This window comes from Phlebotomus argentipes, unplaced genomic scaffold (assembly GCF_947086385.1).
Source record: "Phlebotomus argentipes unplaced genomic scaffold, Phlebotomus argentipes genome assembly scaffold_18, whole genome shotgun sequence".
NCBI classification, from domain to species: Eukaryota; Metazoa; Arthropoda; class Insecta; order Diptera; family Psychodidae; genus Phlebotomus; species Phlebotomus argentipes.
Window position 1 is genome coordinate 12,488,435 of NW_026776177.1, and position 23,817 is coordinate 12,512,251.

Below are 23,817 nucleotides of genomic sequence, written 5' to 3' on the forward strand. Positions count from 1 at the left end.
ACATATATTCGCAGTTCACAGATAACAAAGTAATGTACATTCCATTATTTCCTCAAGAAGTGATAACGCATTATGGACACTTCCAAATGATGAATTGCTATACATATTAAATGATTTTAAAATGCAGCGTCAGCAATGACGTCGATTGAGTTGATCTGCGATTACCGATTGTCTTTCCATCTTGAATGGACAATTTCTAATATAGAACCACGCAGTTGAGACTAACCGAAAACAACTTTCATGATGAAACTCAATCAGCCGTAATAAATTAATGCAAGTACGAGTTCAAGTGTTAAGGCTTAGAGTATTTATTACAACTCCCTCACTCATATTGTTATAGTTTTTAACAAGATATGTACAATTCTGTATAGGGCGATATTGGACGTTTTCTAGAAAGGCTTTTTTAATACTAGATTAATCGACTTAATATTATATGTCAATATAAATACATGGCAAACCAAGGGTTGAAGAATTTAGAGTGTCTTCTGCTTCTTCCCAAATAACATTCTCTTAAAACGTCGCCAGAGGAACTTCGTTGTGACTATAAAGATCTTTATAACTAGAATGAAAACCACAAGTAAGAATGCGATCACGTCGATTGAGTTGATCTGCCAGAAATTCAGATGAACTGCATGCGATTGCATATGACGAGCGCCTTTATGTCTGATCACATATTCTATCCAGTAATTTGCAGTCTCTTGTGCAGACATTGGACGATCCTTGTACAAATCAGCATTTCTCTGTGCCAAATCTCTGTACCTGAGAACGAAAAAGGCAACAATAATACAATGATACAAATAGAAGAACTGTAATTTATACTTGGAATTGGTCAAGACTTCCTTAATCGCAGCAGTAAAGGTTTCTTCTGTTAGATCGGCGAAGTTCAATTGATACGCCCATCCTTCTTTAGAGATAGAAGCCATGTTGCCCATTTGATCGCCGAAGAAAGGTACTCCAACAACAGGAACACCTCTGTATTTAGCTTCAGCTAAGCTTCCCATCCCTCCATGACTCACAAATAGTTTTATATTTCTGTAAAAAGAGAATAAAAATAACTTCCGGCCCATATTATGAAAATACAAGCCTTACTTGTGAGCCAAGATATCTCTCTGTGGCATCCACTTCCCGATCATCATGTTGTCTGGTTTGTTGGGAAGATTGTCATTTTCCCACTTGAACAATACTTTTTCCTTCAAACGTCCGAATGTCCTTAGAATTGCATCTATTTTTTCTTGGGGCAAAATAGAACTTTTCACATTAGATCCGAAAGCAAAAAGTATTGCTCCGTCAGTTGCAGAATCCAGAAATTCCTGGATATCCTTTGGCAAAGGATCAGTTTTGTCTTCAATATAAATTCCTCCGATTTCCACCATCGCAGGAACATATGGTCGCACACCGCCTTGACTAAAATGATGGTTCAGAAGCACTAAGGATACATTCTTGAGGGCTTCATCGAAGCTGGGATATTTGTCAGCTGGGAAGTTGGAGTCGTAGTAAATTCTATCCATGTATCTCATCCCTTTGGTCATAACCATTTCAATGCTTGAAAAAACGAGGTTCATTACTCTCTGTAGAAAACTCATTTGGCCACTGTAGCCGAGTGAGAAGTGTGTCGTTTCGGCAACACTCAGAGGATTTCCCACTAATTCCGACGTCATATAAACAGCTTGGACTTGGCTCATAACGACTAGAGGACAGTTGAAGTGATATGCAAGGCCGGAAAGGAATGTATTGGCAAATATGCCTAATATCACCATGTCGAATGTCTCCTCCTCCATTATTTTGCGAAATTCGGTATTAGACATTGTTTGGTTGGCAAGATCGTAAGCCATCTTCAACATTGACGGAAATTTTAAAATCATTTGCATCTGATTACCCGGATTTTTTACAATTTCCGCCATCATTGAATCTGAAAACAAAGTGTAAATATAAGAAAAAAAGACCATGAAGACACAGTTAATTGAGAACATAACTGACCTTTGTCAAAGTCACCGAATGATAGAACCACATCTCGATAATTCTTCACGGGCTTTGATTGAGGAAAAGAACTCACCATGGTCACCTGATAAAAGATTATATCATAATTTGTGTTTCATTATTTATTTCAATTTGACTCACTTCATGACCCTTTTTGGCCAATCCCTTCAACAATCCCGAGGCTACAATCAAATGCGATGGACTGAAGCTTGGAAACACCATCAGAATCTTATATGATTCTGCCTCTTTGGCTCCAAAGCCAATACACAAAACTAGCACACAAAACGAGAGTAAAATTAACTTCCTCATTGCGATGGCGCCAAGCCGAAATTCACTGTACGCGATCTTAATATGACGAATTTCAGATCTCAACTGAGCTCTTTTATCGACGCTCCATGAATTTCACTGTGTTGCTAGCTTTATCAGAATATGTATGTATCATGATTAACTTGTCATAAGTCGAAGCTTTACGAGCAAAGTCATAGTGATGATGAAATAATACGGTAAAAAGCCGTGTATAATGAATAATACACTTGAATATTGTACTAAAGAAATTTATTTCACCATCAAAGCTTTTTCATTGAATATTTGTGTGATGGTGAAAGTCTTGTTTTGACATAATTTGCAAAAAGCTTCCTAAAAAGTAGTTTTGGATAACATTTTATTATCATGTCAATGCTTTTTTGGTTTTTTTCCAAAAAACATTCTCTTAAAACGTCGCCAGAGGAACTTCGTTGTGACTATAAAGATCTTTATAACTAGAATGAAAACCACAAGTAAGAATGCGATCACGTCGATTGAGTTGATTTGCCAGAAATTCATATGAACTGCCTGCGATTGCATATGACGAGCGCCTTTATGTCTGATCACGTATTCTATCCAGAAATTGGCCGTTTCGAGTGCAGACATTGGACGATCCTTGTAGAGCAACGCATTAGATTCAGCCACTATTTTGTACACTTCGTTGGTCAGAACTTCTTTTACAGCAGCCAAGAAAGATTCTTCTGTGAGATCCTCAAAGTTCAATTGATACGCCCATCCTTCATTAACAATGTTAACTACATTTCCCATTTGATCGCCGAAGAAAGGCACCGCAATCATAGCAATACCTCGACACTTAGCTTCACTGATACTTCCCATTCCTCCATGACTTACAAAGAGTTTTACGTTTCTGAATAAAAATATTAAATAAACATTCCAATTAAATTATATTACACATGCAAGTCTTACTTGTGAGCCAAGATATCTCTCTGTGGCATCCACTTCCCGATCATCATGTTGTCTGGTTTGTTGGGAAGATTGTCATTTTCCCACTTGAACAATACTTTTTCCTTCAAACGTCCGAATGTCCTTAGAATTGCATCTATTTTTTCTTGGGGCAAAAGAGAACTCTTTATATTAGTTCCAAATGAGAAGAATATTGCTCCATCATTTGCAGAATCTAGAAATTCCTGGATATCCTTTGGTAAAGGGTCGATTTCATCTTCAATATGAATCCCTCCGATTTCCACCATGGCAGGAACATAAGGTCGAACATAACCTTGGCTAAAGTGATGATTTACTAGGACTAATGACACATTTTTAAGGGCTTCATCAAAGCTGGGATATTTGCCAGCTGGAAAGTTGGAATCATAGTAAATTCTATCCATATAGCGGAAATAAGCTGACATGATAATTTCACCACTAAACATAATAAAGTTCATTACTCTCTGTCTGAAAGTCATTTGGCTTCTATATCCTAATGAAAGGTGGGATGTTTCTGCAAAACTTAGGGGATTTCCTACCAGTTGGGATGACAAATACATCGCCTGAACTTGGCTTAATATAACCACTGGACACTTGAAATGATAAGATAGTCCTAATAAGAATTGATTGGACATTCCTAGGATCAGCAAATCAAATGTCTCTTCTTCCATGATTGTCCTAAATTCCTCATTTAACATTGTTGCATTGGTTTGCTCATAAGATTTTTGCAGCATATAAGGCTTTCTCTTGGCATAAGCCCACAAATTTCCAGCATCCTTCATTAGTTGTGACATTACGGCATCTGAATATGAAAATGTGATATAATTGTGTATTGCGAGACGTATTTTACATACCTTTATCATCATTTGTATCTTTAGTTGAAACAACAACATCTCTATAGTTCTTCAATGGTTTTAATTGAGGATAAGAACTAACCATTGTCACTTCATGGCCCTTTTTGGCTAACCCTTTCAGTAATCCGGAGGCTATGATTACATGCGATGGACTATAGCTTTGGAACACCATCAGAATTTTGTATGCTTCGACTTGTCGATTCGCATAGAGAAGAATTCCAAGTGATAACAAAAGAGATGATTTTTTCATGATATCACAAAAAACTTCTCCGCGAAATTGATACAACGGGTAATTGAAGACGACTGAGTATTTTTATCGTTGTTTCAAATATTTCTGCCTAACAACTTTATCTGGAAAACCTAATCTGGGAAAAGCGATATAAGACATCAACTGTATATGGAATTTTACGAGCAAAAAATGGTGTTTGAAAAACTTGCGGCAAAGAAATTTATTTCCATTTAATTCACGGTAACATTCCTAGTTTGTTTTCTTTGAACTTTTTCCAGGTGTAGAGAAAGTTTTCTTTTTATCCCCTTTGCAAAACAGTTTCTTAAGAAGTCGTTTCAAACCGCAAATTAAAATAAGTTAAATTAAAATAACTTGTGAGATTTTTTATTGGTATGATCACACGCCGTGACGGCGAAACGGCCATGGACTTGGATAGCTCTGTCATACTCTTAATGTATCAAAATTAAGAACAATCACGCGGGTGGTTTGCAAGTCATCCAACCCAGAAAGACTTACTTTATTTTAGCTTCTTAGTAAGATTTTCTTTACAAGTTCTTTTACAAATCTTCTTCATCAATTTTCTAAACATTCGCTTAAGGATTACAAAAATAAGTAAAGGCACAGCAAGAAGAAGAGCGAAAACGTCCAAATTGTGGTATTGGATGAAGCTCAGCTCCTGTCCTCCGGAGATCAAGTGTTTGGCTCCTCCGTGTCGAGCAACGTACTCAATCCAGTAAACAGCTCTGCTCATGGGATCTTCAGGTTGATCCCGGAATCGTGCGGAAATAGTTTTGGCTCGAATAGAATATTTATCGTTGGAGAGTAACTCATTGATGGCCCAAGAAATTGATTCTTCTGTGAGGTTTGTGTAAGTAACAGTCAAGCCATAACCAGCTGCTTGTGCTGTACCGCTGTTTCTATGCTGATCAGCGAAGATGGGAATCCCAAGAATGGGAACTCCATGATAAATTGACTCCATTGTGCTGAGAAGTCCTCCATGAGTGATAAATAATCTCACATTGGGATGAGCTAGGATATCATCTTGAGGAAACCACTTGCGGATCAGGACGTTCTTTGGTTGATTAGGAAGATTATCGTCCTCCCATTTCCACATTACATTCACGTTTAATGTGCCAAGGACTTTCAAAATATCATCCCTCTTTTGAGTTGGCAGATCAGCACTCTTAAGATTGGATCCCAGTGAAAAGTAGACGACACCATTCGGAGAATTGTCCAGAAACTCCTGAAGATCTTTTGGCAGTGACTTCGGTTTCTTATTCACGTGAAAGCCACCAATTTCTATCATATTCGGCAAGTAAGGTCGAGGATAACCCAATGAGAAGTGGGAGTTAAGTAGAACCAAGGATACGTGAGTCGCTTTAAGCTCTTCAAGTGTTGGTTTTGGTTCTGGGAAGTATTTGTTGTAGAGTTCCACTTGCAATCCATGGAAGTAATAACCAAAGTACACCTCCTCAATAGCCATTGTGATAATATTAATGAATCTTTGGAAGAACGTCATGCGATCTGAGAATACCAGATTCACATTTGCTACGTAAGAAGGGGGCGAAGGTGATCCATTGAGGTCTGTGTTCCACTTCGAGGCACCAAATGTTGAAAATCCAACAATAGGAGCGTCGAAATGCTTTCCAAAGCCCAACATTGCTTCAGCCAGGAAGATTTCCTGTATGATCACATCGAACTTTTCTCGCTTTTGCATCAAATCCACAACTGCTGGATCCGTGAGAACTAAGTGTGTCATGTTAATGAACATATCTATAAACTCATTAACCTGTGCCATGAACGACTTGGGATCTTCTTGAAGAAATGACTTGCTAACATCTATATTCGGCAGACTTGTGATAACAACCTCGCGCATGTTGTCTGATGGATCGGGATGTCTGAACGGCGCCACGATTGTCACCTGCAATTTCAGATAATCATTATCACGGTGACATGAAATTTTCGAATGAAAAATTACAACTCACATTGTGTCCAGCATCTGCCAATCCCTTCATCAGAGCCGCTCCTAAGATGTAGTGTGATTTGCCTCCTGTGTGGAAAACTCCCAAGATATTGTATCCTGTGACCACAGTGAGACAGAAGCTCAGGAAAAAAATATTTTTCATTTTTAAAACCATTACAATATCACAGCACTTTTTTACAATTCTTGTTAAATTCGTTGACGGCAGTTAAATAACATCACACGCTTTTTATCGACTGTAGATCTCGCAAGAACGTCTTCAAGTTATGAAATATAGCGGCGCACTGGTTGATTTCTTCAGTCAAAATGTTCGATTTATTTACAACCAGTGAACATACACATGCGCACGCCATCTGAAGTGTTAGTTAATTTGAGGAAATCGCCAAAAATACTCAACTGAGGTCTTCACAGTGTTGGTGAACACTTGTGAGATTTTTTATTGGTATGATCACACGCCGTAACGGCGAAACGGCCATGGACTTGGATAGCTCTGTCATACTCTTAATGTATCAAAATTAAGAACAATCACGCGGGTGGTTTGCAAGTCATCCAGCCCAGAAAGACTTACTTTATTTTAGCTTCTTAGTAAGATTTTCTTTACAAGTTCTTTTACAAATCTTCTTCATCAATTTTCTAAACATTCGCTTAAGGATTACAAAAATAAGTAAAGGCACAGCAAGAAGAAGAGCGAAAACGTCCAAATTGTGGTATTGGATGAAGCTCAGCTCCTGTCCTCCGGAGATCAAGTGTTTGGCTCCTCCGTGTCGAGCAACGTACTCAATCCAGTAAACAGCTCTGCTCATGGGATCTTCAGGTTGATCTCGGAATCGTGCGGAAATGGTTTTGGCTCGAATTGAATATTTATCATTGGAGAGTAACTCATTGATGGCCCAAGAAATTGATTCTTCAGAGAAATTCCCAAATTTCACAGTGAGACCGTATCCTGCAGCCTCAGCCTTTGCCATATTCATCATTTGATCCCCAAAGATCGGAATTCCAATAACGGGAACCCCATGATAAGTAGCTTCCATTGTGCTAAGAAGCCCTCCGTGAGTGATGAAGAATCTCACATTGGGATGAGCTAGGATATCATCTTGAGGAAACCACTTTCTGATCAGGACGTTTTCTGGTTTGCCAGGAAGAGTGTCATCTTCCCATTTCCACAATACTTTTACTGGTAAACGACTAAAGACTCGCAAAATAGCATTTCTCTTTTCAGTCGGAAAATGAACGCCGTGAAGTGTGGATCCCATTGAGAAGTAAATCACTCCATTCGGAGAATGATCAAGGAACTCTTGAAGATCCTTTGGCAATGGTTTTGGCTTCCTTTTAATATGAAAACCTCCGATTTCCACCATGCTAGGCAAATAAGGTCGTGGGTGGTTTAATGAGAAATGGGAATTGAGGAGAACCAGTGGCATTTTTGTCTTCCAAATGTCCTTGAGATCTGGCTTAGGATCCGGGAAATGCTTATTATAAAGTGCTGTTTGTTTGTCATCATAATACATATCCATGTAAACATTCTCATAGGTTGTAAGAAGAACATTTCTTAATCTCTGCATGAAGGACATCCGATCGGAGAAAGTGAACTGGAAGTGCGGGACGTAGGACAAGGGCGAAGGTGATCCATTGAGATCTGTTGACGATTTGGCAGCGCCAAATGTAGAAAATCCTATCACAGGAGCGTTGAATATTCTACCAAATCCCAAGAGACTTTCAGAGTAGAAGATCTCAATGATGACTAGATCAAATGATTCTCCGCTACTCATCAGATCCTTCACATTAGGATCACTTAGAGTTTCATCCGTGAATAACAATCCATAAGCGAGAACATCCCGTATTTGTTCACTGGGAGACTTATTGGTTAGTTGATAGAGGATTTCACTCAAGCTGTCCGCCGGTGTCATAGCAACGACAATTTCCCGCATATTCTCTACAGGAATTTCTTGTTTGTACGCCGCAACAATTGTCACCTGTGAACACAGAGTGACAAATTAACATTTCCTTATTTTTACTAAGTGTGTTCAAACTTACATTGTGACCTGCTTGTGCCAATCCTTTCATAAGGGACGATCCTAGAATATAGTGAGATCTTCCAGGAGTAGGAAACACTCCTAGAATATTATATCCTGAGGCATTTTGAGCAATCAGGACAACGCCTAAGCACACTAAACTAGTCAGGAATTTCATAACTAACCGAACGCTAGACACTGACTAAGCTTTCTTATCATATCACAATTTCGCAATGTTGAAAATTAACGCACAAGCGCCAACACATCTGTTGTATAACGTGTGTACCTTGACACTGGGCATCCACTGATATCTAAGCGCCATGCGTACTCCCCAAAATTTCCCACACAACCAAACTCATGTGCTTTCACTATGAATGTATTTTGGACTCAAGAATCACATTATAATACAGTTGTGTTACAATATTCAGAGCCACACGCTTTATTTTTGATTTATAAGTAATAATTTTCTTTACTTGTATTTTTTATCTATCCCCACATTACTTGATTTTTTCTTAAACAGTCTTTTCAATAAACGACAAATTAGCATAAGAAACAAAATGGGCACAGCAAGAAGAACAGCGAATACGTCCAAGTTGTGGTATTGGATGAAACTCAGCTCCTGTCCTCCGGAGATCAAATGTTTGGCTCCTCCGTGTCGAGCAACGTACTCAATCCAGTAAACAGCTCTGCTCAAGGGATCCTCAGGTTGATCTCGGAATCGTGCGGAAATAGTTTTGGCTCGAATAGAATATTTATCGTTGGAGAGTAACTCATTGATGGCCCAAGAAATTGATTCTTCTGTGAGATTTGTAAAACCCACAGTTACTCCATAGCCTGCGGCTTGAGTTTTACCCATGTTCATCATTTGATCTCCGAACACAGGGATTCCGAGTACTGGAACCCCATGATAAGTAGCTTCTGTTGTGCTAAGAAGTCCTCCATGAGTGATGAAGAATCTAACCTTTGGATGGGCCAGGATATCATCTTGAGGAAACCACTTGCGAATCAGGACGTTTTCTGGTTTTCCAGGAAGAGTGTCATCTTCCCATTTCCACATCACTCTCACATTAAGTCTTCCAAATACTCTCAGTAGAGCGTCTCTGGCTTCAGTTGGCAGATCAGCACTCTTAAGATTGGATCCCATTGAGAAGTAAATCACTCCATTCGGAGAAGTATCCAGGAACTCTTGAAGATCTTTTGGCAACGGTTTAGGCTTGTTCTTGATATGAAAGCCACCAATTTCTACCATGTTAGGTAAGTAAGGTCGAGGATAGTTCATCGAAAAGTGCGCATTAAGCAGGACCATGGATAACGAAGTCCTTTTCAAATAATCGAAATCGGGCTTCGGATCCGTGAAGTGCTTGTTGTAGAGAGCTTCCTGTCTATAATTGTAGTTTATATCCAAGTACACCTTTTCAAAAATCGACAACATTGTGTTCGCCATGCGCTGAAGAAATGTCATGCGATCGGTGAAGGTGAACTGTGTGTGTGGCACGTAGGATAATGGTGAAGGCGATCCATTAAGATCCGTTGACCATTTTGAGGCTCCAAAAGAACAAAATCCTATCATCGGTGCATCAAAGACCTTTCCAATACCAAGAAGAGCTTCTGATAGGAACAACTCAACTATCGCCACATCGAACTTTTCTCCACTTTTCAGCAGCTCCTGGAAGCTAGGATCCATCAAGGCATCATCCGTGAAATTTAATCCAAATTGCAACACAGTTTCCAATTGTTCGAAAATTTTAGTCTGCGACTGATGATAAAGAAGTTTGCTGAATTTGTGAGCCGGAGGCAAGTCTAGGACGATTTCTCGCATATTTTTCACCGGAACATCCAGCTTAAATGGACTCACCATGGTTACCTTTGAAGAAGAAAAGCACTTAGTTTTGTTAAAACACATTATGCAATATTCATTATACTCACATTATGACCAGCTTCTGCCAATCCTTTCATCAGAGCCACTGCCAGAATATAGTGAGATTTTCCAGTGGTGTGAAAAACCCCCAAAATATTGTATCCTGAGGCATTACTAGCAGATAACACAATTAACAGGGAAGTAAGTATAACAGTGAATTTCATGATTCTCGTTCAAGTTCTCGCCAGTCGTGCCACAACTGAGTTCCAATAGCCAAATTTATCTGTACAGAGGCTTTGCCGACGACTGCTAGACACTTTTCTTATCTCAATGATAGGCACAGTGATATGGCATTACTTTCAGCAATTCACTATGACACTTCACTTGAAAAACTTCCTTTAAATCATGAAATAACTAAACACACGCCTTTCCTGAATCAGTCGTTTTGGGACACTGACATTCACAGAGATTACCAATTTCATTTGGCCATACCATGGCTTCATCTCGCCAACTTACACACTGAACCTGAAGTTGAACTTGAGATTCTCAAAATACACACACTCTGAATGTTGCTCGTAATGCCCGTGTGTTGATCTTACTCGTTTCACGCTATACATCATTATTCCAATTGACACACGGTATTTCGATCATTTCTATTGATACACGATAAAAGTGATAAAGTGAACGTGTTTTGAGTTCCATATGACACAAAAAAAATCTTAGGTTTTAATTTATGGACATAGGGTGTTATTAGGTGTGTATATTGCTAACAATAACCTCTGTGCTTATGTTTAGCTCTAACCTTCATGGAATAAGTATGCTATGCAGAAGTTTAAATTACATACTCTCATTGATTTTACAAATAAATTAAAACAAGAAACATTTTTATCCTTTTTATCACATTTAAAGAGGATTAAGTGTGTAGTTTCGTTTCATGCGGTCCAGATGAAACCTCAAATTTATTATTGAAACTGTTTCGTATAAGGCACTAATTGGCGAAACGTCGTCGCATCAAATCAATTGATCACGTTCGTAGAGAGAATCCCAAACTGCCAATCTTTCCGTCTCGGGCAGCAGAGGGAAAGTCACTTCTTCGGCGATGTTGAGGCAGCGATAAGGAGGTCCGTTCGGAGACACGGGAAGCCACTTGACCGGCGCAATTGCTTCGCAATTGGGATTTCCGCTGATCGCGAATGAAGTCCACATGCTGACCATTCGATCGATAGTCTTGCGCTCAATACTCCCGACTTCAGGTAGTTTTGTCACAAGAGCTGAACTCAATATGTAGATTGAATCATCACCGTGACACACTCCACGGACTCCTGGTCCGCAAATAAAGGTGCGAGCAAAATTAAAATGTTCAGATTCTAGAGCGAAGCGATAAAGGAATGTCGGGACCAAAGGCGCAGCTTCACATCTGGCGCGAACAAGGCGAGAAAGTCCATGCCAGAAGAATTTATCTCCTGCAAACTGAAAATCCAAATAAAGAATTTGTTTACAAACTTGACTCGAACATTCATACCTTCACGTGGTTGTCATATCCATCTTTTGTTGATGGACGATTGCCATTGAAGTAGAAGTCCCTTAACGTTTTTGCAGCTTCCTGCCTACGTCCACTCTCAGGATGCAAGTTTAGTTCCCAAGGTACAAAACTCGTCAAATCTCCCAAGAAATCATCGTCCGCGGTAAAATCTTTGTAGTTGAGCAATCCTTCATCTGCACAGCCACCAGTCATAATCGGGATGGAGTTTCCCCAGGCCGTTCTGGCCATGTTACGTGGATGACTAGTAATTACACTATTCACACTCCATTGAGGCTCTACCACAGGACCAAAATGGAAGAGAATAGCATTTTTGTGATTCTCATGGGTGATCAGCTCCCCTTGCTTTTCTGCCAACACTTCCTGGCTCACTTTCATCAGACTCTCCAGCATTCCAGCTTCACCGCCTTCGCCAGTCCATCCGACTGATTTGGCCAGCTTCCCGGCCCAATTCAGGTCTGGAGCAAAAGCCCAGGGATCGTACGCCGTACCTGACATGACGATGGCGCGGCGGAAGAGTCCCCTGGCCTGGTCAGTGAGGAGCATGAAGTGCACAGAAGCTCCGCCCGCGCTCTCGCCGAAGAGAGTCACGTTGTTGGGATCGCCGCCGAAGAAAGAGATGTTGTCTCGCACCCACTTCAACGCCATCACTTGATCCTTCAGCCCAGCATTCCCGGGAATGTTGAGCGTGGGATCCTGGAGACTCAGGAATCCCAGAGCGCCCACGCGATAGTGGAACGTGACCAGAACCACATCTCGCTCAATGATAAAGTCCGGTCCATACATCATTGTGGTGCCGGCGCCACAGACGAAGCCGCCTCCGTGGATGTACAGCATGACAGGAAGGAGTCGCTTTGAGTTTTGCTGAAGGTCAAAAAGAAGTCATTTTATAATTCAATAAAGTTCATTTGATAAATTGGATAAATTCGATAAAAATCTGCTCACATTCTTAGTGAACACATTAACATGGAGACAATCTTCATCACCCACGAAGCTATTCATGAACAACATGTTCTGAGCGCATCCTTGGCTCTCAACTGTGCAGTCCAGAGTCTCTTCCCATGGTTCCGGAGGTTGAGGATCCTAGAATATATAAAGGGAAAACTTATGTGAAGTGACTATTTTTCTACTCACAATAAAAAAAACATGTTTTTTCAAGGTTGCAATAACGCAAACACTCATTGCTCATTTATTCACAGTGATGAGTTTTGCGCAATGATTATTAGGTATACAAACACTTATCTCAACATTAATTATGTACCTAAAGAAACTTACTCACATTCTTCCAAAGATTCAGTCATAAAATGAAACTTAACTTACCCTGAACCTCAGATCGCCGAGTGGGGGTTTAGCGTAGGGAATCCGGAAGAAGCTGAGGTACTTTGCTCCCAAAATGCCCTCTTTCTTAACGCCACGAATTGGGCCCAAAGCAGTGCGTGCGACTATTGTGTTCGACATCTCGCACAGAACTGAGTTTAACTCCACAATACTTATCTCACTCACAAATCGTTTCAGATACGCCCAGTCGCGGATCACGAACTCTGTTTTAAGCTATATTTAATCAACCGTTGTGACTTCATACCTTCACACTCACATTTTTGATAAAATAAAGCGAATTATTTGTTCATTCCCAATCAGTGGATTTTTCAACTTTATAGATTAACTACACAAGCTTTTCTGCCTCATCATTGAAATGGTCACACTAACATCTGTATAAGAAAAAGTGATATCGTGGATTCAAATTTAGTTCTACCCGAGATGCCGGACACAATAGTCGCACGCACTGCTTTGGGCCTTATTCGTGGCGTTAAGTCAGAGGGCATTTTGGGAGCAAAGTACCTCAGCTTCTTCCGGATTCCCTACGCTAAACCCCCACTCGGCGATCTGAGGTTCAGGGTAAGTTCAGATTTTTTCTAAAATTTCTCTTAAAATAAGTTTGAAAGTTCAGCATATGCAACGTTTTGAAATTATTTTTGAGATTATTATAAGTGGGTGACTATATAAGTAATTATGATATATTGGATTGTGAAGTATATGAATAAAAAAAAACCAGTCGATAGATAAAATGTAAGGGTTTCCTAGGTTTAGACATTATAGTACATACAATATACATTTGTACAGATAAGGTTTCATTAAAGTTATGTTAATTGTATCATGTATGAAAAGAAACACAATGTGGGTAACCTTGACAAACCTCTACATATACATAGAAAAGAAATCATTGCAACGATTATAATACATCAAGCTTAACGATAATGTTCCTCCTAACATTTGATTATAGGATCCTCAGCCTCCGGAATCATGGGAGGAAACTCTGGATTGCACAGTTGAAAGCCAAGGATGCGCTCAGAACATGTTGTTCATGAATGGCTTTATAGGTGATGAAGATTGTCTCCATGTTAATGTCTATACGAAAAATGTGAGTAATTTTGGCAAATTCAATTGATTAAATTGACTAAATTGTTTCTTTTATGAATAAACATAGCTAAACCCAAAGCGACTCCTTCCTGTCATGTTGTACATCCACGGAGGTGGCTTTGTCTGTGGCGCCGGCACCACAATGATGTATGGACCGGACTTTATCATTGAGCGAGATGTGGTTCTGGTCACGTTCCACTATCGCGTGGGCGCTCTGGGATTCCTGAGTCTCCAGGATCCCACGCTCAACATTCCCGGGAATGCTGGGCTGAAGGATCAAGTGATGGCGTTGAAGTGGGTGCGAGACAACATCTCTTTCTTCGGCGGCGATCCCAACAACGTGACTCTCTTCGGCGAGAGCGCGGGCGGAGCTTCTGTGCACTTCATGCTCCTCACTGACCAGGCCAGGGGACTCTTCCACCGCGCCATCGTCATGTCAGGCACGGCGTACGATCCCTGGGCTTTTGCTCCAGACCTGAATTGGGCCGGGAAGCTGGCCAAATCAGTCGGATGGACTGGCGAAGGCGGTGAAGCTGGAATGCTGGAGAGTCTGATGAAAGTGAGCCAGGAAGTGTTGGCAGAAAAGCAAGGGGAGCTGATGAGCTCCGAAAATCGAAAGAAAGGGGTGTACTTCCACTTCGGCCCTGCAATAGAGCCTCAATGGAGTGTGAATAGTGTGATCACTAGTCATCCACGTAACATGGCCAGAACGGCCTGGGGAAACTCCATCCCGATTATGATCGGCGGATGCGTCGGAGAAGGTTTGATGTCTTATAAAGACATTTCCACAGATGATGACTTCCTCGGAGATCTAACGAACTTTGTGCCCTTTGAATTGGGGTTGCATCCTGAGAGTGGACGTAGTCAGTACATTGCCAAAACTCTGAGAGATTTCTACTTCAATGGCAACCGCCCATCCGCGAAAGATGGATATAATAACCATGTGGAGGTATTAATATGCGAGGCTCTTTTCTAGGAGGAACTAAAATTTGACTTCCTTTCTCTTCCAGTTTATAGGAGATAAATTCTTCTGGCATGGACTTTCTCGTCTAGTTCGCTCCAGATGTGAAGCCGCGCCTTTGGTCCCAACATTCTTTTACCGGTTTGCCTTGGACACAGAAGAATTTAACTTGATCCGCACTATGATTTGTGGCGCTGATATTCGCGGAGTGTGTCACGGTGATGAATTGGGATACCTCTTCAGAGCTATGCTGATGGCCAAATTACCTGAAGTCGGGAGTATTGAGCGCAAGACTATCGATCGGATGGTCAGCATGTGGACTTCATTCGCGATCAGCGGAAATCCCAATTGCGAAGCAATTGCGCCGGTCAAGTGGTTTCCCGTGTCTCCGAACGGACCGCCTTATCGCTGCCTCAACATCGCCGAAGAAGTGACTTTCCCTCTGCTGCCCGAGACGGAAAGATTGGCAGTTTGGGATTCTCTCTACGAACGTGATCAGTTGATTTGATGCGACGACGTTTCGCCAATTAGTGCCTTGTATGAGACAGTTTCAATAAATTTGAGGTTTCATCTGGACCGCATGAAACGAAACTAAACATCTAATCCTATTCAAATGCGATAATTAAATTCTCATACGGAATCATTTCTCCATCGCTCGATTGAAGAAGGCGGGATTTTTTGCAGTTTCAACTATTGCCCGCTTGAAACGCTGCAGGCGAGTGAAAGGTTGAGGAAATATTGAGGTTTGGTGTCATTGTTATCAAAATAAAGAAAATCATCTGTGAGAAAATTGTGTTTTCCGTGCTTTCCTGAGGAAATCTCACAATGGGAGCCCTTTTTGGGAAGTCAAAGAAGCCCCCGAGCAGAATAACTGAGCAGGACAAGGCTGTCTTGGTAAAAACCTGAGGAAATATACATAAATTGCACATATTTACACTGAATTCTTACAGCAATTGAAGCAACAGAGGGACAAGTTGAAGCAGTATCAGAAAAGAATAGAACTCTCCTTGGAAAAGGATCGTGAGCTGGCGAAGAAGTGTCTGAACACCGGCAGGAAGGAGTATGACTGACAAATCATCTTCTCATAGTCATGTAATTTCTAATGCTTGTGTTTTCTTCAGGCGCGCAAAACTCCTTCTCCGGAAGAAGAGATACCAGGAAAAACTACTGGCAAACACAGACACTCAGCTTGAAAATCTGGAGAAATTGGCATCAGACATTGAATTTGCTCAGGTGGAAATCCAGGTGATTGAGGGACTGAAGACAGGCAATCAGGCGCTGAAGAGTCTTCATCAAATCCTGAATATCGATGAGATTGAGAAGATAATGGACGAGACGCGCGAGGGAGTTGAGAAGCAGCAGGAGCTGGACGAAATCCTTTCGGGACGCCTTACTGAGGATGACGAGAATGCCATCCTCGAGGAACTCGACAACTTGGTGGCTCTGGACGACGCTGCAAAGGCTGAGGAGGAGATTCCCGAGGAGGACATCTCGGAGAAACTGCCAGATGTGCCGTCGGATTTGCCGGAGCGCGAAAAGGCCAAGAGGCAGAAGAAGGAGGAACCAAAAGTCGCCCTAATGGCCTGAAAATCATTCTTGTCATTCGTATTATAATCCGTCTCAGAGGGATAATAAGTGATGCTTTGTAAATTTATATCAAGCTACGAATACACGTAATTATTGGGTATAAATTCTGCATTTTCGCACTCAGATGTTACTTGCTTGCAAGTTGCATTTCTCACGATCTGTCAAAGTGTGTTTTTATTGTGTCGTGAGACTTTCACTGGGGCCATGGCGAGCGCCTCGGCGGACTGGGGGCGCTTCGGCGAGTGGGTGTACGCGTTTTGTATCGTGACATTTGACCTGGAGCTGGGCCAGGTGCTGGAGCTCCTCCACCCATCGCACGTGACTCTATCGGAGCGCGAGCGCTCCAATATCTGCTACCTCGCCTTCCCGGACAGCAACAGCGGCTGCATGGGCGACACCGAGTATCACGTGCGGCTCCGCAGATCGCCCGTGGGGGCGCTATCTTCCGCCCACCAATCCTACAACCGCGTCGCCAGCGATCCACAGAGGGCGGATCCGGGCCATTTATGGGGCTTCGTCTACTTCCGCCAAACCCGCGCTCCTGATCTGCCTCGCGGCTACTTCCAGAAGAGCTTCGTTCTGCTCACCCGACTGCCCTTCCTGGCCCTGTTCTCGCGGGTCACGCACCACGTGGCACCCCTGTTCTTCGACGCCGAAGACAGCGGACTTGTGCTCCAGGAAGCCGCGCGGGCGATCAGTGAGTGGCCACCATTGGCTCCTGGGCCTGTCGTTCTGCCCTTTATGGGTCGCCGCTTCTCCGCAATCGTCGGCGAGGGCCAAACGGAGCCCACGGAGCAGGGCGAGCGCATCACTTCTCTGCACGAACTGGACAGCCTCCAGGGACTGCTGCAGCTTCTGCCCCACGTTCAATTGCTGTGGGAGCTGATTATCACAGGAGAACCAATAGTTGTGATGGCTTCATCGCCCACTGACTGCTCTCATCTGGTGCATTGCTTGACAAGTATGATCGCCCCGCTGGTGTACAGTGGCGAGGCGCGGCCGTACTTCACCATCCACGACAGTGAGTTCCGGGAGTTCACGAGTCACGGAGCCCCGTCGGTCATCCTCGGCGTCACAAATCCCTTCTTCGCCAAGACACTGCAGCACTGGCCGCACACCATTCGACTCACGGACAGCTCTGCTGGAGCTCTGCCCCGCGTGAGATCCACATCGAGGCTTCTGGAGGCAGCGCCTGGAGTGTATACGCAGTGGCGCCCTCACGTGACACAGGAGCGCAGCCTCATCCGGCAAGTGATGGGCCGGGCGGGACGGCCGGTGGCCATCCAGACGGCCATGCTGCGACGCTACTTAGTGGAGCTCACGCAGAGCTTCGTCATCCCGTTGGAGCGCTACATGGGCAGCTTGATGCCGCTTATGCGTGACGTGTCGCCCTGGGGATCGCCACCGGCTCCCCATCCCTTCCGCCAGGAAGACTTCCTAGCCACGCTCTCGCACGCGGGGCCTCATCTCACGTCCAGCCTCCGCGGGGATTGGGAGGGCCTGTACAAGCGCTTCTTCCGCTCCGCCAACTTCCGCGCCTGGCACGAGGCGCGGCGGACTCAACTCACGCACGCCCTACAGGAGCTGCACCTGCAGGCGCTGGCGCGACAGGACCTGAGCGCGTGGGTGGTCGGCAAGCACGAGGTGGAGCTGGTGGACATGGTGCTGAAGCTGAGACAGAAGATCGCCGCCACGGCGGCCAGCGAGACGCGACAGCAGCTGGAGCGCCATCAGAGTGACATCGAGGCCAGCTTGCCGGAGGATTTGCGTCTCCTGCTGAAATCTGGGGCAGCGCCCACTTGATGGCCACAGCAGTGCCTTCGCCAATCTCATTTGCATGTACAAAGACTCAAGAAATACACTCGTTTTCTATATCTTAAATAAGGATGTCTAAAGGTGGATTCTAGTTATTAACTTTTCCAGCTTCCAGCACGATGATTTTCTTGTCGAAATTCGTGTGAACGCGCCAAAAGTGAGATGCGTGAAGTGAAGAGCAATTGAAATTGACCGCCGGCGTGCAAAATTGGCAAAATTGAATGCGGCGGCGCCGCCGGTTTTTGATTCCTCTTCAGCGTTCTGTGCGCCCTCTATAAATAGCATGTGCGTTTTGCGTGTTTGTTTACTCTGTACTTATTTCTGCATTTCCCTTAGGAAAATCCCATAATTCGCAATGTCAGGTGACACATTCGATTCTTTAGGACTCTCTCCATGGGTATTGCGACAAGTACAGAAGCTGGGTAAGTATTTTCACTGGAAAATCATTAGAGCAAGTGACTAACCTCATTTCCCGCATCACGGACAGGATTGAAATCTCCGACGCCTATCCAGAAGCACTGCATTCCAGAGATTCTCGCTGGCAAGGACTGCGTGGGGGCCGCAAAGACAGGGAGTGGCAAAACCTTTGCCTTCGCGCTTCCAATTCTACAGAAATTAGCTGAAGATCCCAGAAGCTACTTCGCCCTGATCCTCACGCCAACTCACGAGTTGGCTCACCAGATTTCCGAGCAATTCGCCGTGGCTGGACAGCCGATGGGATGCCGTGTGTGTGTGATCACTGGCGGAACTGATCAGCTGTACGAGAGCCAACGATTGATGAATCGCCCTCACATCGTTGTCGCCATGCCGGGAAGATTGGCTGATCATTTGCTGGGATGTCGAACTTTCTCCTTTCGGGGACTGCAATATTTGGTGGTGGATGAGGCAGACAGGATGCTGGCCGGAGGATTTGATGAACATCTCAAGACTATAGCGAGTTTTTTGCCAGAGAAGCGACAGAATCTGTTCTTCTCTGCCACAATGAACGAGATTTCTTCTGAAATCTTGCCACTGAATTCTGAAGTCTTTCGGTGGAGCGAGAGCGCTTCCGTGGCCACAGTGGACACACTGGAGCAGAGATACATTCTCTGTGCCGATTATGATCGCGATCAGGTGCTCGTGGAGACGCTGAGGCGCTTCCGAGAGGAACACAAGTCTGCCAGCGTGATTGTCTTCACGAACACGAAGAAGGATTGCCAACTCTTGTCCACCACGCTCAATGAAGTGGGATTCTCCAACGTCTGTCTTCATGGTTACATGCGGCAGCGCGAGAGAGTCGCTGCGCTGGCTAAGTTCAAGTCGAGCCACGTGAGAACGCTGATAGCGACGGATGTGGCCAGCAGAGGCTTAGATATTCCTGCTGTGGAGCTCGTGCTAAACCATCGGCTCCCCAAGTTTCCTCATGAGTACGTGCATCGCGTGGGCAGAACCGCCAGAGCAGGCAGAAATGGTCTGGCCATTTCGATTTTCCGCTTTCCAAGAGATTTGGAGTTTCTGGCTCAAATCGAGGAGACTATCAAGACGAAACTCACGGAAATGCCAGTTGATCGTGAGTTGAAATTCCATCTAATTGAATTACGGAACCTAATGGTCTTGTTTTTGCAGAACGAATGGTCGAGAGAATCTTCATGCAAGTGAGTGTGACAAAGCGCGAGGCGGAAATCAAGCTGGACAACAAAGACTTCGAGGAGAGGAAATCCAATTACCGTCGCATAAAGTGGCTGGAAGAGGGATTGGATCCAGAAGATGAGGAAGCGCGCTTCCAGAAAGAACGGAAGGAGCGTACGGCCGCCAGAAAAGCAGAAGCGCTGAAAAAGCGCCGGAAGATTAGCGAAAATCCACTCTTTGGCGACGAGAGATTCGCCAAGGTGAGAAGGAAGACAGCAGATGTAGAAAAATAATTTATTTAACCCACTTGAAGACGCACTGTTTCAATCCATTGATATGGTGAGGAGGGCGTCTTCCGGGCGCGTCTCGAGGACCACTTTTGCACCGTCATTGAAAGGATACGAAATGCTGCCATCAATCACAAGACCTGCGAAAAAGACACTTTAGGACATTTTCAGGCACTTGAAATCTCTTCTGAGACACTCACTTGCGTCCAGACACTTCGACTGGACGTAGAGTTTGCTGGCGAATGCACGGGACTCCATGCCGCTCTTGGGATTCGGCCAAACTCCCACGCGAATCTCCTCGCGAATCGAATAGCACAGGCGAGGATCGTCCGGCGGGAAGACAAGTCTCCTATTGTACTCCCGCGCAATCTCATTAGCATCCAGATGGCCGTCAATGTGATTCCCCTGGCGCAGGATGGTCAGGAGTTCCTCCACGTTCTTCGGAGACAATCTATTGATGCTGGAAAGAACGTTGCATTTCAAACTAGAGAGCTGTCAATCAACATAACCTCACTTGAACTCGCGTGAAGAAAAATTTTCTTCTCTGTGTTTTTTCGCATTTCCCAGGAAAAAAGATGATAATCAGGCAAGTTTTGAGTAAGAATCTTCTCAGGTGAGTGCACTTTATCCATTCTGCGAATGATTTATCAAGTATATTGCGCAAAAATTGGTTTTCAGAGTGAATTATCATGTGGGAAAAACAGCCGGAAGATTCTTCTCCAAGGACTCAGGAGATAGCTCCTCTTCAGACTCTGATGACGAGGCCAAGAAGCCTTCAGTGTCAAATGATAGACTGAATGAACTTCTAGCAAGTATGAAAGTGTCTGGAAAGTCCTTCGAAGTGACGCCCAAGAGTCTGAGGCAGCGCCAAGAGACCAAAAAGCCTCCAATTGAAGAGGCACCGACTCTTGAGCGCGTTACCAAGAATGTGGCAGAATCTTTGGGAGGAGATGCTCGACAAACGGAGTCCGAGTTGCTGCGAAAGCTCCTGGACATTTCCAATCAAGCCAGCGAGGCAAAAATCAAAACGGAAGGAGCAGAAGACGGTTCGAAGCTCAAGTAAGACTTTCAATTTGTTTTTTTTTTGTGGTGTTTCTCATTTGTCTCTCTCTTTCAGTGATATAATTGTGGGCATGAAGATCGAGAGGACGAAGAAATCTCCCGAGAGCACTGTCAGTGAGCAATTTGTGAGGAGGTCAGGAAAGAAAACTGAGAGAGTCATCAAGGAAAGAGTGGCACCAGTGAAGCCTGTGGACGTGAAACACGACAGAATAAATTTGTGGAGCGCTCAGCCACTGAATATCTTCACCAAGGATGTCAAGGAATCCGCAGATCCTCTGGAAATCTGGACTCTTCTGCAGAATCGCGAACTTCAGGCCACTTTCGATACTCCGCCGAGGAATTACTTCGAGAAGATGCAGCGCTGGACCACCGAGGGCAAAGTCTGGCGCTTCCCCATTGACAACGAACAGGGCCTGGAGGAGGAAGCGAAGGTGTACTTCGCCGATCATGTGTTCCTGGAGCCCCATTTGGAGCCGTGGTGCCCGAAAACCGGCCCTGTGAGGCACTTTATGGAGTTGGTGTGCGTCGGTCTGTCCAAGAATCCCTACATAACGATCCAGGAGAAACAAGCGCACATTGCCTGGTTCCAACAGTACTTCGAGGGCAAAAAGGAACTCCTCAAAGAGATCATCATACAGGAAGGGAAGGAGAAACAGGCAATCGAGAGAAAAGCTGAGTAGAAATTCAGCGTAAAGCGTCGATTAGTGGAATAAAAGTTGTAATAGAACTCACCTCGTGTGCCAGGAAGTTGATCCAGTGCCCGTGGAGACGCACAATCCTGAGCATTTGGTGTTGGTCACCGTCCCGTCTGTTTTCAGCTGTAAATGGGAGACACGAGCCGACAGAGTTTCGCCGATGAACACCTCATTCAGTGCCAGGTAAGGAAGTGTTCTCTTCACTTTGGCGTCGTACAGTTCCTGCTCGACAGGCTCCAGGAGTTCTGGCTCCAGACTGAGATGTTCCATATTGTTCCCTTTGTGCTCGTGCAGATCAATCGCCTCTGGGAGGTTTCCGTTTGAGGCTAAATGCGAGATCCGGATGCGAGAGCGGTGCATCCACGTGAAGTTGCGCTTTATGATGCGCTCAATGGCACTTCTGGTGTCCGCTGAGTAGTTCTTTGGCAACATCAGGCGTCCTTCTGACGATTCTGGGTCCGAATTAAAGCCCATCACGGGGATTTTCCGTCCTGCGGGTCCCTTGATAGAGTCCGCCCGTGTGGCTGCCATCAGAAATGTACCATCTCCGCCCACAGGAACTATCATGTCGGCCCAATTGATGGACTCTTTGGTGATTGAGTGCCTAGAGGCGAGGAAAACAAATCAGAAATTAATCTCCAAGTCTCTCTTATCTAATCTCTCGTGAGATTGTCGTTCAAATCCTGTGCAAATTAGATAAATCCCATGGATTATGAATCACGTTGTTCAATGAGAATTCATTCACTTCTTCCGGATGAAGAGATTGCCCAGAATCCACTAGCTTCATTGCACAGAAAGACATGTATTCTTATCACATATGAAATAAAGAACTCATCCTGCGCCCAGTTCTTTCCAGTTAGCCAGCACTTTCTGGGGAATCCGCGAACATCCTGCAAGCAGGCGCAAAGTGAGGTTACCTGTCAACCACTCGAACTTCCACCCCAAAATGCTTGAAGGCCTCCACAACATCTTTCCGGAAGTGGGTGTGCATTTCATTGAAGTGTATCAGGGAGTCATAATCTGTGCCACGTCCCCGAATCTTCTCCTCCAGCTGAGCTGTCGTGAGATCCGGATAGCGACGCTTCTCAAACTCATATCGAGACAACTTGGCCACAATCAGGACGCGCTGGAGGCAAAAATCCTTCTCGGGAACAACATAACGAGCAGGCAGGCCAACGGGGAAGCTAGTACGAATCAGTCGACGACACTTTACACTCCCCAGATGATTGGCCGCTGGAATAGTGGAAAATTCTCTGGTTTAATTGCGTCGAAAACGTCAAGGACAGAGGAGAGTTTCCGGGAGATAGAAAATGGCCTTGAACTTCCTGGATCGGGGCGATTCTCACCGAGGAGGCGCGGAATAAAGGATGTCCGCGTCAACATGGAGCTGGATACTACATTAAGGATCTCTGTAAAGGAGGTGGGGCGCTCTTTTCCGATCACAACCCGCCACTTTTTCACTCTCTCACTGCCAAAAAAGTACTGATAGCAAAGTGAGGTTATGACAAATGCGCAGGAGCTTTCTTCCTTCGATGAATTTCTCCTAGGAAATTGTAGAGATTTCGCAGCGCCGTGGGTGCGCGTGAGGAATTCAGCCCGTGACTGATAAAAGCCACGAAGAAATTGCACGCAATTGATGCTGCAGAATCGCGATTATTCTATTAGCAGATATACACCAACACAAAGAA

The 23,817-nt window shown here is 44.2% G+C and overlaps 11 protein-coding genes across 11 annotated transcripts; 5 read left to right on the forward strand and 6 right to left on the reverse strand.

The window, feature by feature from the left end:
- Positions 1-298: 298 nt before the first annotated feature.
- On the reverse strand, positions 299-4,326 carry LOC132259184 (uncharacterized). The gene is given in 8 exon segments (XM_059756736.1): positions 299-759; positions 820-1,032; positions 1,090-1,909; positions 1,978-2,062; positions 2,119-2,368; positions 2,789-3,148; positions 3,208-3,966; positions 4,064-4,326. Coding segments are annotated over 8 exon segments (3,036 nt in total). The 3' UTR covers positions 299-473.
- Positions 4,327-4,803: 477 nt separating this feature from the next.
- LOC132259722 (UDP-glucosyltransferase 2-like) lies at positions 4,804-6,520 on the reverse strand. Its single transcript, XM_059757470.1, has 2 exons — positions 6,291-6,520; positions 4,804-6,226 (listed from the first exon to the last, which is right to left on the reverse strand). Exons 1-2 carry the CDS (start codon positions 6,441-6,443, stop codon positions 4,823-4,825), a joined length of 1,557 nt encoding a protein of 518 aa, XP_059613453.1. The 5' UTR covers positions 6,444-6,520; the 3' UTR covers positions 4,804-4,822.
- A 274-nt stretch (positions 6,521-6,794) lies between these two features.
- Positions 6,795-8,476, reverse strand: LOC132259186 (UDP-glycosyltransferase UGT5-like). The gene is made up of 2 exons (XM_059756737.1): positions 8,321-8,476; positions 6,795-8,259 (listed from the first exon to the last, which is right to left on the reverse strand). Exons 1-2 carry the CDS (start codon positions 8,474-8,476, stop codon positions 6,856-6,858), a joined length of 1,560 nt encoding a protein of 519 aa, XP_059612720.1. The 3' UTR covers positions 6,795-6,855.
- A 186-nt stretch (positions 8,477-8,662) lies between these two features.
- Positions 8,663-10,602, reverse strand: LOC132261339 (UDP-glycosyltransferase UGT5-like). The gene is made up of 2 exons (XM_059760161.1): positions 10,225-10,602; positions 8,663-10,162 (listed from the first exon to the last, which is right to left on the reverse strand). The coding sequence occupies exons 1-2, from the start codon at positions 10,378-10,380 to the stop codon at positions 8,768-8,770; spliced, it is 1,551 nt and encodes a 516-aa protein (XP_059616144.1). The 5' UTR covers positions 10,381-10,602; the 3' UTR covers positions 8,663-8,767.
- A 210-nt stretch (positions 10,603-10,812) lies between these two features.
- Positions 10,813-13,203, reverse strand: LOC132260051 (esterase B1-like). The gene is made up of 4 exons (XM_059757956.1): positions 13,017-13,203; positions 12,642-12,779; positions 11,679-12,560; positions 10,813-11,626 (listed from the first exon to the last, which is right to left on the reverse strand). The coding sequence occupies exons 1-4, from the start codon at positions 13,152-13,154 to the stop codon at positions 11,168-11,170; spliced, it is 1,617 nt and encodes a 538-aa protein (XP_059613939.1). The 5' UTR covers positions 13,155-13,203; the 3' UTR covers positions 10,813-11,167.
- A 49-nt stretch (positions 13,204-13,252) lies between these two features.
- Positions 13,253-15,661, forward strand: LOC132260050 (esterase B1-like). Its single transcript, XM_059757954.1, has 4 exons — positions 13,253-13,592; positions 13,978-14,115; positions 14,182-15,063; positions 15,125-15,661. Exons 1-4 carry the CDS (start codon positions 13,455-13,457, stop codon positions 15,581-15,583), a joined length of 1,617 nt encoding a protein of 538 aa, XP_059613937.1. The 5' UTR covers positions 13,253-13,454; the 3' UTR covers positions 15,584-15,661.
- Positions 15,662-15,791: 130 nt separating this feature from the next.
- LOC132260058 (charged multivesicular body protein 6-A) lies at positions 15,792-16,757 on the forward strand. Its single transcript, XM_059757963.1, has 3 exons — positions 15,792-15,969; positions 16,026-16,135; positions 16,197-16,757. Exons 1-3 carry the CDS (start codon positions 15,901-15,903, stop codon positions 16,660-16,662), a joined length of 645 nt encoding a protein of 214 aa, XP_059613946.1. The 5' UTR covers positions 15,792-15,900; the 3' UTR covers positions 16,663-16,757.
- A 71-nt stretch (positions 16,758-16,828) lies between these two features.
- LOC132260052 (protein DENND6B) lies at positions 16,829-18,519 on the forward strand. Its single transcript, XM_059757957.1, has one exon. It carries the CDS (start codon positions 16,867-16,869, stop codon positions 18,463-18,465), a length of 1,599 nt encoding a protein of 532 aa, XP_059613940.1. The 5' UTR covers positions 16,829-16,866; the 3' UTR covers positions 18,466-18,519.
- A 227-nt stretch (positions 18,520-18,746) lies between these two features.
- On the forward strand, positions 18,747-20,378 carry LOC132260053 (probable ATP-dependent RNA helicase Dbp45A). The gene is made up of 3 exons (XM_059757958.1): positions 18,747-18,899; positions 18,965-20,026; positions 20,083-20,378. Exons 1-3 carry the CDS (start codon positions 18,833-18,835, stop codon positions 20,376-20,378), a joined length of 1,425 nt encoding a protein of 474 aa, XP_059613941.1. The 5' UTR covers positions 18,747-18,832.
- A 22-nt stretch (positions 20,379-20,400) lies between these two features.
- Positions 20,401-23,807, reverse strand: LOC132260054 (NAD kinase 2, mitochondrial). Its single transcript, XM_059757959.1, has 5 exons — positions 23,476-23,807; positions 23,047-23,362; positions 22,167-22,733; positions 20,573-20,832; positions 20,401-20,512 (listed from the first exon to the last, which is right to left on the reverse strand). The coding sequence occupies exons 1-5, from the start codon at positions 23,510-23,512 to the stop codon at positions 20,409-20,411; spliced, it is 1,284 nt and encodes a 427-aa protein (XP_059613942.1). The 5' UTR covers positions 23,513-23,807; the 3' UTR covers positions 20,401-20,408.
- LOC132260055 (small ribosomal subunit protein mS31) lies at positions 20,861-22,171 on the forward strand. Its single transcript, XM_059757960.1, has 3 exons — positions 20,861-20,985; positions 21,051-21,431; positions 21,490-22,171. The coding sequence occupies exons 1-3, from the start codon at positions 20,948-20,950 to the stop codon at positions 22,112-22,114; spliced, it is 1,044 nt and encodes a 347-aa protein (XP_059613943.1). The 5' UTR covers positions 20,861-20,947; the 3' UTR covers positions 22,115-22,171.
- Positions 23,808-23,817: the final 10 nt, after the last annotated feature.